Source organism: Salmo salar, chromosome ssa05 (genome assembly GCF_905237065.1).
Source record: "Salmo salar chromosome ssa05, Ssal_v3.1, whole genome shotgun sequence".
Classification (NCBI taxonomy): Eukaryota; Metazoa; Chordata; class Actinopteri; order Salmoniformes; family Salmonidae; genus Salmo; species Salmo salar.
This window is the reverse complement of record NC_059446.1, coordinates 73343833-73356836: the sequence shown is the minus strand read 5'-3', so window position 1 is coordinate 73356836 and position 13004 is coordinate 73343833. Positions and strand designations below refer to the sequence as shown.

The following is a 13004-nucleotide window of genomic DNA, read 5'->3' as shown; positions in this document are numbered from 1 at the left end:
GTTAATATTATAGCATAGCTTCTTTGTTATATTATATGGGTTATGCAAACAAATAGTTGGTCAAACCCTAACACTAACCAGAAACCGTGGATAGATGCCAGCATTTGCGCAAAACTGAAAGTGCAAACCATCGCATTTAACCATGGTAAGGTGACTGGGAATATGGTTGAATACAAAACAGTGTGGTTATTCCCTCTGTAAGGCAATCAAACATGCAAAACGTCAGTATAGAGACAAAGTGGAGTCGGAATTCAACGGCTCAGACACAAGACGTACAGTATGTGGCAGGGTCTACAGACAATCATGGACTACAAAGGGAAAACCAGCCACGTCGAGGACACCGACGTCTTGCTTCCGGACAAGCTAAACACCTTCTTCGCCCGCTTTGAGGATAACACAGTGCCACCGATGCGGCCGCTACCAAGGACTGTGGGCTCTCCTTCTCTGTGGCTGACGTAATTAAGACATTTAAGCGTGTTAACCGTCGCAAGGCTGCCGGCCCAGACGGGATCCCTAGCCAACAATGATGAGACAGGTAACAGGGAGGAGGTGAGGGCCCTGGGAGTGTGGTGCCAGGAAAATAACCTCTCATCCAACGTCAACAAAACAAAGGAGCTGATCGTGGACTTCAGGAAACAGCAGAAGGAGCACCCCCCGATCCACATCGACGGGACCGCAGTGGAGAAGGTGAAATGCTTCAAGTTCCTTGGCGTACACATCCCTGACAAACTGAAATGGTCCACCCACACAGACAGTGTGGTGAAGAAGGTTTAACAGCACCTCTTCAACCTCAAAAGGCTGAAGACCCTCACAAACTTTTACAGCACAATTGAGAGGATCCTGTCGGGCTGTATCACCGCCTGGTACGGCAACTGCACCACCCGCAACCGCAGCGCTCTCCAGAGGGTGGTGCAGTCTTCCCAACCCATCACCGGGTATTCTGCCCTTGAATTGCGTTCCCATGCAAAACTAGACAGATAGCTAACAACTAAGTCTTCAATAAAACTCCCAAGGCGTGACTTTTCTTGAATGAATATATTGAAAACGTTTATGTTGTGAAACTGCAAAATACAGAAAAGAATATACTTTAGTATTCAATTCAAATCGACATACTGTAGCTGAACATTATACATTTCAAGTTGAAGTTGCATGAAAATACAAAACACGTGCCGAGGGTCCCATGCATCTGGCATGATGTCAAACCATGTAGCTAATTGTTACTCATATGGTAATTGGCTATCTTCTCTGTAGAATAACAAAGCATATTACACTAGAAACAGTAACAAAACTTCAGTATTGTATGTTTTACAATTCGTTTGCATGACGCACGAGCAAAGTAATACAGCTGACGGCATACATGAAAAGCATTGCAATTTGTGTGAGTAAATACAACCAACCAACATTGATATGTAAGCAACTCTATAATTAACAAGATTATCATCACTAGTTAAATACTTGAATCGTTCTTACAAACAAATATTTTCCGAGGCTGAAGCGTGACAAGAAATAGCTACACTGAAAGACCTGCACCGTAGTGTTGTTTTTAGCTGCTTCTATGCGTGCAGAACGAATTCTTTACTTCCTGTTTGCCTACAGTCTAAGTACCAGAAAGCTCCACTAGGGGGCGAATAACACCATGGAACACAATGAAAATCCATCTTAACCATTGTAATAAAATGATCTGTTACCTTCTGACAGGATGGCAGCACACCGGGGGCAAACTACCTGCCCTCCAGGACACCTACAGCACCTGATGTCACAGGAAGGCCAAAAAGATCATCAAGGACAACAACCACCCGAGCCACTGCCTGTTCATCCCGCTATCATCCAGAAGGCGAGGTCAGTACAGGTGCATGACAGCTGGGACCGAGAGACTGAAAAACAGCTTCTATCACAAGGTCATCAGACTGTTAAATAGCCATCACTAGCACATTAGAGGCTGCTGCCCTATATACATAGACTTGAAATCATCACTGGACACTTTTAACAAGTCACTTTGTTTACATATTTTGCAATACTCATCTCATATGTACAGTTTAAGTCGGAAGTTTACATACACCTTAGCCAAATACATATAAACTCAGTTTTTCACAATTCCTAATCCTAGTAAAAATTCCCTGTCTTTGGTCAGTTAGGATCACCACTTTATTTTAAGAATGTGAAATGTCAGAATAATAGTAGAGAGAATGACTTCTTTCATCTTTTATTTCTTTCATCACATTCACAGTGGGTCAGAAGTTTACGTACACTCAATTTGTATTTGGTAGCATTGCCTTTAAATTGTTTAACTTGGGTCAAATGTTTAGGGTAGCCTTCCACAAGTTTCCCACAATAAGTTAGGTGAATTTTGGCCCATTCCTCCTGACAGAGCTGGTGTAACTGAGTCAGGTTTGTAGGCCTCCTTGCTCGCACTCGCTTTTTCAGTTCTGCCCACACATTTTCTATAGGATTGAGGTCAGGGCTTTGTGATGGCGACTCCAATACTTTGACTTTGTTGTCCTTAAGCCATTTTGCCACAACTTTGGAAGTATGCTTGGGGTCATTGTCCATTTGGAAGACTCATTTGCGACCAAGCTTTAACTTCCTGACTGATGTCTTGAGATGTTGCTTCAATATATCCACATAATTTTCCTTCCTCGTGATCCCATGTATGTTGTGAAGTGCACCAGTCCCTCCTGCAGCAAAGTACCCCCACAACATGATGCTGCCACCCCCGTTCTTCACGGTTAGGATGGTGTTCTTCGGCTTGCAAGCCTCCCCCTTTTTCCTCCAAACATAACGATGGTCATTATGGCCAAACAGTTCGATTTTTGTTTCATCAGACCAGAGGACATTTCTCCAAAAAGTATGATCTTTGTCCCCATATGCAGTTGCAAACCATAGTCTGGCTTTTTTTATGGCTGTTTTGGAGCAGTGGCTTCTTCCTTGTTGAGCGGCCTTTCAGGTTATGTCGATATAGGACTCGTTTTACTGTGGATATAGATAATTTTGTACCTGTTTCCTCCAGCATCTTCACAGGGTCCTTTGCTGTTGTTCTGGGATTGATTTGCACTTTTCGCACCAAAGTACGTTCATCTCTAGGAGACAGAACGCGTCTTGTCTTGTGTCTGATCAGGGTCTTCCAGTAAATTGCCTTACTGGATGTGATTGACAGCCAATTAAAATCATTGATAAGGAAACGGGATCATCATAAATTACAACCATTGCTCAGGAGAAGGGAACATTAGTAATTTGCTCAATCTCTATTTGTCGCAATGTGACTGGTAATACAAAAAGTTTATAACATTTCTGGACATTTCAATGTAGCTTCCACACAAACATACATTACTCCGACTAAAACTCACCCAGGTAAGTAGATCATGAGGTTGAAGCCAAACAGAGGATTTATTTTGGTGAGTTCAAGAGTAGGACTATTTACTAAGTCACAAAATCTGACCCCAAATTCAATTTATCGCATCATTAACTATTTATAGTAATGGATTAATCAAATATCCATTGATACTAATAAATGCTGTTTAAATAACCATGAAACATTTTAGGACTTCCACATGTCTTGATTGAGAGTTTCCAGAATATTATCAGTCATCGTGTACTCATATAAACGTATGCATAAGGTAATGAACTCAACAAGGTGGCTCGTAGCATACTGTATATGTTGCTAAAATGGGATTGACTGAAAGTAGCCTACATCATCTAATGCAGGGTTTTTCAAACTTTTCTTGCCCAGGTACCCCCACCCAGGCAAACAGGATCCCCATCATATATTACCAAACAAAGTTACGTATTGTCTTATCATCAGGTGAATGATAATGGCAAGTAGAAGTAATCAACATTTAAATTTTATTAGCTAGAAAGTTAAAGGTACAGTATCTTAGCAGCGGATAGAAAATGTTGCTGTTGTTAAGCACATTTTCTGCAATTCTACACGTTTTCTCATTGAGCAGAGAGAACATTTTTACGTTTTAAAGTTAATTTCCAGCAATACTACACAGTTTGGCATGGAGCTAAGAGATCATTTTTCAATTTTAAAGCTAATTTCCTAAAATGTTATGCATTTTGCCATGGGTAATGTGGTGTTCCTCTGCTCAAATATTATAACAACATCAAGGGGCATGTTCCCTGAAACCTGCAGTGTGTCTGTAGTGTTAACCTCTACCTGTAGAAATGCATGACTGTAGCGTTAACCTCTTTTTTTTCTTCCTGACTGTGTAGCTTTTATTGGGTTGTTGGTTCTCAAAGAAGATATTAAATATATAGGTGTTCAATATTTTTTTCTGCATGCTTTCTATCTGCTTTTGGTCATTGAAGTTGGCACTGAAACAGTTTTTTTCATCACGAAAATTTCCACTTACATGACCCGCCCAAGAATTTTACAGAAATAAATCAAATAAACAGAAACCCCTGTAAATTAGCTCCAGTTATGGTCATTTCTTCCATATTAAAAGGACAGTTTGAGATTTTGTGACAAATTAGGGAAATATTATCATACCAATAAAGTGTGTTTGATTGATTGATTAGGGGCCCAGTGACGTAGGCATGGCATGTACACTTCGTCGTCGGCCAAATTTGGGGCACCCAGCTCATGCCCGGGAGGCGGCCCGTTTCCTAAACAAATGCAATCAACGTTTACCCGGTTCACCTTTATAAATCACCTTTATAATTTAGGTATTGCATGCATATCATCGCATTTGCGTAGAGTATAGGCGCTTACAGAAGTTGCACACATGGGGAATTCATTTTTTGTCGCATGGAATCTGGGAAAATGTTGGCCTTTTATAAACTTCCGTCATGCGATTCTGCATTATTTTACAAGACTGGAGACTTTGGCAAAACCTTCAATACAGCATAAATGATCAAAGTGACAGGATATTTTGACAATGACCAACTGAATCGGAGATCAATATAACTGTCTTGTCTTGAATCCATCAATGGCAGACCTAGATGTGTGGAGACACGCACATCGTAGGCAAAAATGTGGAAATTTGTCAAATTTTTGGGGGGGTTTCACTGGCTCACCCATTGACGGGCAGTTCACTGCTGATGTGTTCGTGTCTAAAGCCTATCGCTCTTGTTCGGCCCACGGCTGAATGTAATTGGGAACCCATATTTGGAAGTTGTTCAAATATTTTTGTGGCATGCAACAGACAGTAGTGTTCACTTTTCAGCAAGAGGCATTGGCTTTCAACCTGTCTTTCCCCGCGATTGTATTTGAAGTATTGGGAAATTCCTGCTTTCTGCATGCTGTTAACTGACATTTGCAGCGCGTTCCCGAATTTAGGCTATGCCTTGTTATGGGCTACACACAATCCACAGCTAGGCCATATATATATATTGATCCTCTGGCTAAATTCTAGGCCTCATGGTGTAGTAAGCTATTCTGAATTATTCAATGTTTTTCTGAATTTTTCTTAAATGATTGCCTCGCCTGGTTCACCATTTACTTCTCTGATAGAGTTCAGTGTGTCAAATCGGAGGGCCTGTTGTCCGGACCTCTTGCAGTCTCTATGGGGATGCCACACTGTTCAATTCTCGGGCCGACTCTCTTCTCTGTATACATCAATGATGTCGCTCTCACTGCTGGTGATTCTCTGATCGACACCATTCTGTATACTTCTGGCCCTTCTTTGGACACTGTGTTAACTACCCTCCAGACGAGCTTCAATGCCATACAACTCTCCTTCCGTGGCCTCCAACTGCTCTTAAATGCAAGTAAAACTAAGTGTGCGCTCTTCAACCGATCGCTGCCCACCCGTCCAGCATCACTACTCTGGATGGTTCTGACTTAGAATATGTGGAGAACTACAAATACCTAGGTGTCTAGCTAGACTGTAAACTCTCCTTCCAGACTCACATTAAGCATCTCCAATCCAAAATGTAATCTAGAATCGGCTTCTTATTTCACAACAAAGCATCCTTTACACATGCTGCCAAACATACCCTCGTAAAACTGACCATCCTACCGATCCTTGACTTCGGCGATGTCATTTACAAAATAGCCTCCAACACTCTACTCAACAAATTGGATGCAGTCTATCACAGTGCCATCCGTTTTGTCACCAAAGCCCCATATATTACCCACCACTGCGACTTGTATGCTCTCGTTGGCTGGCCATCGCTTCATACTCGTCGCCAAACCCACTGGCTCCAGGTCATCTACAAGTCTCTGCCAGGTAAAGCCCCACCTTATCTCAGCTCACTGGTTACCATAGCAGCACCCACCCGTAGCACGCGCTCCAGCAGGTATATTTCACTGGACACCCCCAAAGCCAACACCTCCTTTGGCCGCCTTTCCTTCCAGTTCTCTGCTGCCAATAACTGGAACGAACTGCAAAAATCAATGAAGCTGGAGACTCATATCTCCCTCTCTAGCTTTAAGCACCAGCTGTCAGAGCACCTCACAGATCACTGCACCTGTACATAGCCCATCTGTAAACAGCCCATTCAACTACCTCATCCCTATACTGTATTTATTTATTTATCTTGCTCCTTTGCACGCCAGTATCTCTACTTCCACATTAATCTTCTGCACATCTACCATTCCAGTGTCTAATTGCTATACTGTAATTACTTTTCCACCATGGCCTATTTATTGCCTTACCTCCCTTATCTTACCTCATTTGCACTCACACTTATAGATTTACATTTTTTCTACTGTATTATTGACTGTATGTTTGTTTATTCCATGTGTAACTCTGTGTTGTTGTATGTGTCGAACTGCTGTGCTTTATCTTGGCCAGGTCGCAGTTGTAAATGAGAACTTGTTCTCAACTAGCCTACCTGGTTAAATAAAGGTCAAATATTATTAACAAAAAATAAAAATAGACAGCTGCAGCTCCTCCAAAACCCGGCGGCTAGGATTCTATGAGGAAATAAATGAAGTGCAACGCCAGAGATGAGTTGCAGACTCATAACGGGCAACTCAAATTAACTTTGATCGCTTTTTTTACACTTAAGTAGTGCTGAGCGATTTTTTTTTTTTAAGTAGTTTCGGTTGGATTATTAAACAATGTCGGTTAAAGTTATTTGGGTTGAATACTGTAATATAAATAAAATGATTAACAGTCCGATGGTAGTGACTGCTTATCACTGAACTAACCGTAATTTATTCACTTTATATTACATTTGTTTTTCACTATTTCATTACAAGTCATCTCATCTCTATTGAGCTGCTGCATATGCTGTCTGACAAAATCACTATGCTGTAGTTCTTCAAAGTACATAGGGCATATTTTTGACTGCTGAATAGCAACTATCAATCACTTAGATCATGTATTTTTCATTTTGAGATGCATTGCTATGCAACAGCTCTCTCTATCCCCTCACGATCGGGCGTTCTTCTGTCTCTCCTGTACCTGGTATAAAAGAAAAACATACCGTAGATGCGCAATGGATTATGGTTATTGTAGTTATTTACTATGTTATGCGCTACACTATGTAGAATATTGGCCTTTTGCAAACTACAACTCCCCTCTACATTACACAGTTCAGGCTGGATCTGATTTATCTCCAGAGAAACTACGCATTGAGTTCACAGAAAAACCTAAACAAAATGTAATTCAAATAGAACTGACATTGGTCTGTTAGTTGGAAAAATAACCCCTTTCGGTTAAACACTCAGTAATCATTTGTACATTGCAAAAAGTTAATAATTGTTCTTTCAAAAAAAGGTAGTGGATCCGGCCAAATAGGTTCCTGAATGAAACCGTCCAAAACTGAAAGATGCCACCAGGCTCAAATAAAAAATGATCTCACTATCGGAGAATTAACTACATTTTTACGGAAACAATCAGTATTACGTTACATAATCACAGGTAAATTGACACCCAGAGAAAATAAAACACAACGATAACTCAAATGGGCTTCATGCTGTGGTGATTGAGTAAAGGGAGGACGGCACGTCACACAGTACTTGTGGTTTGAGCTGGCGTGAGATTTTAGTTATGTGTTGCCAAGATGACTGCTAATCTGTTGTGCTTTGTGTTCCTGGTTGATGCTTTGCGAACAAGGATCTGATCTTGACAAGTATCACATGTTAATCAAAGCTTTATTTGGCCAGGTGACCATCCGTAGCATCTTACCTGTTACTAACACACCTGTACCCAGCATCATGCTCATTTTAAAACTGACTGCATTCACCTGTGAGTATACTGAATTGTAACAAAATATGTATTTGCATTCCAGTATTTTCCAGATGGTTCTAAATGTATGTTTATTTGAAAGTAACTGAAGTCTAATATAAACAGTATGACCCAGGTCTAGTATACAGCATCCTGTATTGAGGACTAGGTGATGTCCCATGTCTGTCTATACTCTGTACCATACTATATGCTGTACAGTATGTATATACTTACTGTATATAATGTACACTACTCTTCTCCTGTAAAGAATTACGAAGAGACTGACCAAGGTTAGAAAATCTGAACTAGCTGTGTGATGTGTTTCAGTGCTGGCTGCAGTTTGCTGTACACTACCAGCTGCAGGTACGTGGGTGATTGTGTGTGAGCACATCATTTTCTAAACTGAAGAAAAATATCCACGCAACAATTTCAAAGATTTTATTGAGTTACAGTTCATATAAAGAAATTGGTCAATTGAAATAAATTCATTAGGTCCTATCCAGTGGATTTCACATGACTGGGCAAGGGCGACTTCATGACCCACCGTGGGCCCCCACTCATTGGCTCCAGGCCCAGCCAGTTCTAATTAGATTTTCCTCACAAGGGTTTTATTACAGGCAGAGATACTCCTCAGCACCCCCCTCCCCTCTCTGACAATCCCGCAGGTGAAGAAGCCAGATGTGGCGGTCCTGGGTTGGTGTGATTACACGTGGTCTGCGGTTGTGAGGCCGGTTAGATGTATTGCCAAATTCTCTAAAATGGAGGTGGCTTGTGGTAGAGAAATGTAAATTCTATTCTCTGGCAACAGCTCTGGTGGACACTATTGCAGTCAGCATGCCAATTGCACATACCCTCAACTTGAGACATCTGTGGCATTGTGTTGTGACTGCACATTTTAGAGTCTTTTATTGTCCCCAGCACAAGGTGCATCTGTGTAATGATCATGCTGTTTAATCAGCTTCTTGATTTGCCACACCTATTAGGTGGATGGATTATCTTGGCAAAGGAGAAATGCTCACTAAACGGGATGTAAAGAAATCTGTGCACAACATTTGAACTTTCTGTGCATATGGAAAATTACAGCGATTTTAAACATTTTTGCTCATGAAACATGGGACCAACACATTTGTTGCGTTTTATATATTTTGTTCAGTTAATGTGATGGTAATTGTTTCTCACTCAGCGAGTAGAGTGGTCACCTGTGACAATGGAGAAAACGTCCAGTTCCTGAACTGTGGTAAGAACACACACATTCTATCCTGATGGTTTCCCCATAGTGCTGTCTGTTTCTTTACATTGTTTTTCTTGCCCTGCTAGATTCTGGAGTGATCTTCATTGAGAGAGCTCTGTACGGACGGACTGACGGAACCACCTGCAGAGAAGGACGACCTGCCAACCAGCTAACCAACACACAGTGTTCAAAGACAGGCACCCTGGAGGTCCTCTCACAGAGGTACTCAGTCAGTGTTTATTTGATAAAGACAGGCACTGTGGACGTCCTCTCACAGAGGTACTCAGTCAGTGTTATGTGATAAAGACATGCACCCTGGTCCTCTCATAGAGGTACTCAGTGTTATGTGATAAAGACAGGCACCCTGGTCCTCTCATAGAGGTAATCAGTCAGTGTTATGTGATAAAGACAGGCACCCTGGTCCTCTCATAGAGGTACTCAGTCAGTGTTATGTGATAAAGACAGGCACCCTGGTCCTCTCATAGAGGTACTCAGTCAGCGTTTATGTGATAAAGACAGGCACCGTACCGTGGACGTCCTCTCACAGAGGTTCAGTATCAATGTGCCTTTTTTAAAGCCAATTTTCCTGACGTTACCGGTAAACACTGCAGATGTCTGCTTTAAATGTCAAGCGCTGCATGCTTGTTGACAACGCGTTTGATTAAATCCCAGCCATAGCTCATCTTACCTCCTGATATCCCCCAGGTGCAATGGGAAACAGGTGTGTGAAGTGAACACTGAAGTCTTCCGTACTTCTGACCCCTGTGTTGGAATCTACAAATACCTGGAAACCACCTACACCTGTATCCGAGCAAGTCAGTCTGTTTCTATGTATAATAATACAAAATACTACACCTGGCAAATGTCTGCTATGAAAAGGTATGTCTTTATTTATGTCTGCCCAGCAGTGGCCAGTGTGGTGTAATTTCTTTTTGTTTGTCCTTGCAGCACGCAGCATCACGTGTGAAGGCTCTTTTGCCCAACTAGAATGTGGTAAGGCTCTGGTGCTCTACTAGAATGTGGTGAGGCTCTGGTGCTCTACTAGAATGTGGTGAGGCTCTGGTGCTCTTCTAGAATGTGGTGAGGCTCTGGTGCTCTACTAGAATGTGGGGAGGCTCTGGTGCTCTACTAGAATGTGGTAAGGCTCTGGTGCTCTACTAGAATGTGGTGAGGCTCTGGTGCTCTTCTAGAATGTGGTGAGGCTCTGGTGCTCTACTAGAATGTGGTGAGGCTCTGGTGCTCTACTAGAATGTGGTGAGGCTCTGGTGCTCTACTAGAATGTGGTGAGGCTCTGGTGCTCTTGTAGAATGTGGTGAGGCTCTGGTGCTCTACTAGAATGTGGGGAGGCTCTGGTGCTCTACTAGAATGTGGTAAGGCTCTGGTGCTCTACTAGAATGTGGTGAGGCTCTGGTGCTCTTCTAGAATGTGGTGAGGCTCTGGTGCTCTACTAGAATGTGGGGAGGCTCTGGTGCTCTACTAGAATGTGGTGAGGCTCTGGTGCTCTTCTAGAATGTGGTGAGGCTCTGGTGCTCTACTAGAATGTGGTGAGGCTCTGGTGCTCTTCTAGAATGTGGTGAGGCTCTGGTGCTCTACTAGAATGTGGTGTGGCTCTGGTGCTCTTCTAGAATGTGGTGAGGCTCTGGTGCTCTACTAGAATGTGGTGAGGCTCTGGTGCTCTTCTAGAATGTGGTGAGGCTCTGGTGCTCTTCTAGAATGTGGTGAGGCTCTGGTGCTCTTCTAGAATGTGGTGAGGCTCTGGTGCTCTACTAGAATGTGGTGAGGCTCTGGTGCTCTTCTAGAATGTGGTGAGGCTCTGGTGCTCTTCTAGAATGTGGTGAGGCTCTGGTGCTCTTCTAGAATGTGGTGAGGCTCTGGTGCTCTACTAGAATGTGGTGAGGCTCTGGTGCTCTTCTAGAATGTGGTGAGGCTCTGGTGCTCTATTAGAATGTGGTAAAGCTCATCAACTCAGCTGTACAGTATTCTATGTCATATGATACAATATGAGCAGTATTATATATGGTTTATATTACCATCACTAGCACACACCAAAGACATCCGGCCTTACCTCATCCTCCTCTCCCTCAGATGAAGGTACGATCCAGATCCACAGTGCCAACTATGGCCGCCGTGACCAGCAAGTGTGTTCCTTTAATCGGCCCGCTAACCAACTAACCAACACCAACTGCCTCAGCCAATTCACCACTGCCAGTAAGGTGGCAAAGAGGTATTGAAACCTGCAGTGTGTACTGTAGTGTTACTTCTACCTGTAGAAACATGACTGTAGTGTTAACCTGTACTGTAGAAACATGACTGTACTGTTAACCTGTACTGTAGAAACATGACTGTAGTGTTAACCTGTACTGCAGAAACATGACTGTACTGTAGAAACATGACTGTAGTGTTAACCTGAACTGTAGAAACATGACTGTAGTGTTAAGCTGAACTGTAGAAACATGACTGTAGTGTTAACCTGTACTGTAGAAACATGACTGTAGTGTTAACCTGTACTGTAGAAACATGACTGTACTGTTAACCTGTACTGTAGAAACATGACTGTAGTGTTAACCTGTACTGTAGAAACATGACTGTACTGTTAACCTGTACTGTAGAAACATGACTGTAGTGTTAACCTGTACTGTAGAAACATGACTGTAGTGTTAACCTGTACTGTAGAAACATGACTGTAGTGTTAACCTGTACTGTAGAAACATGACTGTAGTGTTAACCTGTACTGTAGAAACATGACTGTAGTGTTAACCTGTACTGTAGAAACATGACTGTAGTGTTAACCTGTACCTATCGTTGACACAGTTGTGATGGGAAGAGCCAGTGTGACGTCCCGGTGTCCAACTCTCTATTTGGAGATCCCTGTGTAGGAACCTACAAGTACCTGGATGTGGCTTACACCTGTGGCTAAACGTGAGGCACACACACGACTGGGAAGTAGGATGCTGAGGCTGATTGTTTTTGTCTTGCAGGAGATCTTCTGATGAACATGAAGACAAGATACTTCTGGGATATCTTCATCGGGTGGATCTGTCTTTCCTGTCCTCATGAATCTCAAAATTGTGTAAAATGTAGAATTTTCTTGTCAAGGTTTGTCAATCATATTGATTATTTTGGCATTGGCATCATTTACGATCAACACTGTGTAGGAACACTTTCTAAAAGCAAGGTGCGGTCAGAAGGATACATGGAGAAATAAAACATGAACCCCAAAATAAACTCTTCAAATAACATTGATATAATAGTTTGTGTACTAAAGCATTTCTTCAAAATAATGTTGATTTTATGAACTGAGGTGGTTGATCTGAATTAAATAGTAATATTGAACAAAAGAGTCATGTTCATGCAATCAAACATCACATTTTCTTTTAACAATAAGTTGCATTACATCAATAAGGATTCAAAGGTCTTGGATACATGGACACTAAAGCATACAAAACGCACATTCTTATCCATACAGCTAGGCTGCCCATCACAGCTGAAACAGAGCAGTACCTCGCTGGTTACTCTGCTTTAGTCTTAGGCAGGCCTGCAATCTGGAAGCCAAGGTACTGTCAGTCTATATGTGGCCCAGACTACCAAATATCAGTGCCACTAACTTATGTCCAAGTGTGATATGAGGGGCTGGTAGTTTAGAAGCTTGTCAGTGA

General features: G+C 42.2%; 1 protein-coding gene across 1 annotated transcript; it reads left to right on the top strand.

The window, feature by feature from the left end:
- Positions 1–8107: 8107 nt before the first annotated feature.
- Positions 8108–12265, top strand: LOC106605780 (L-rhamnose-binding lectin CSL2-like). The gene is made up of 8 exons (XM_045719421.1): positions 8108–8138; positions 8445–8480; positions 9301–9354; positions 9435–9570; positions 10054–10163; positions 10297–10341; positions 11434–11572; positions 12160–12265. The coding sequence occupies exons 1-8, from the start codon at positions 8108–8110 to the stop codon at positions 12263–12265; spliced, it is 657 nt and encodes a 218-aa protein (XP_045575377.1).
- Positions 12266–13004: the final 739 nt, after the last annotated feature.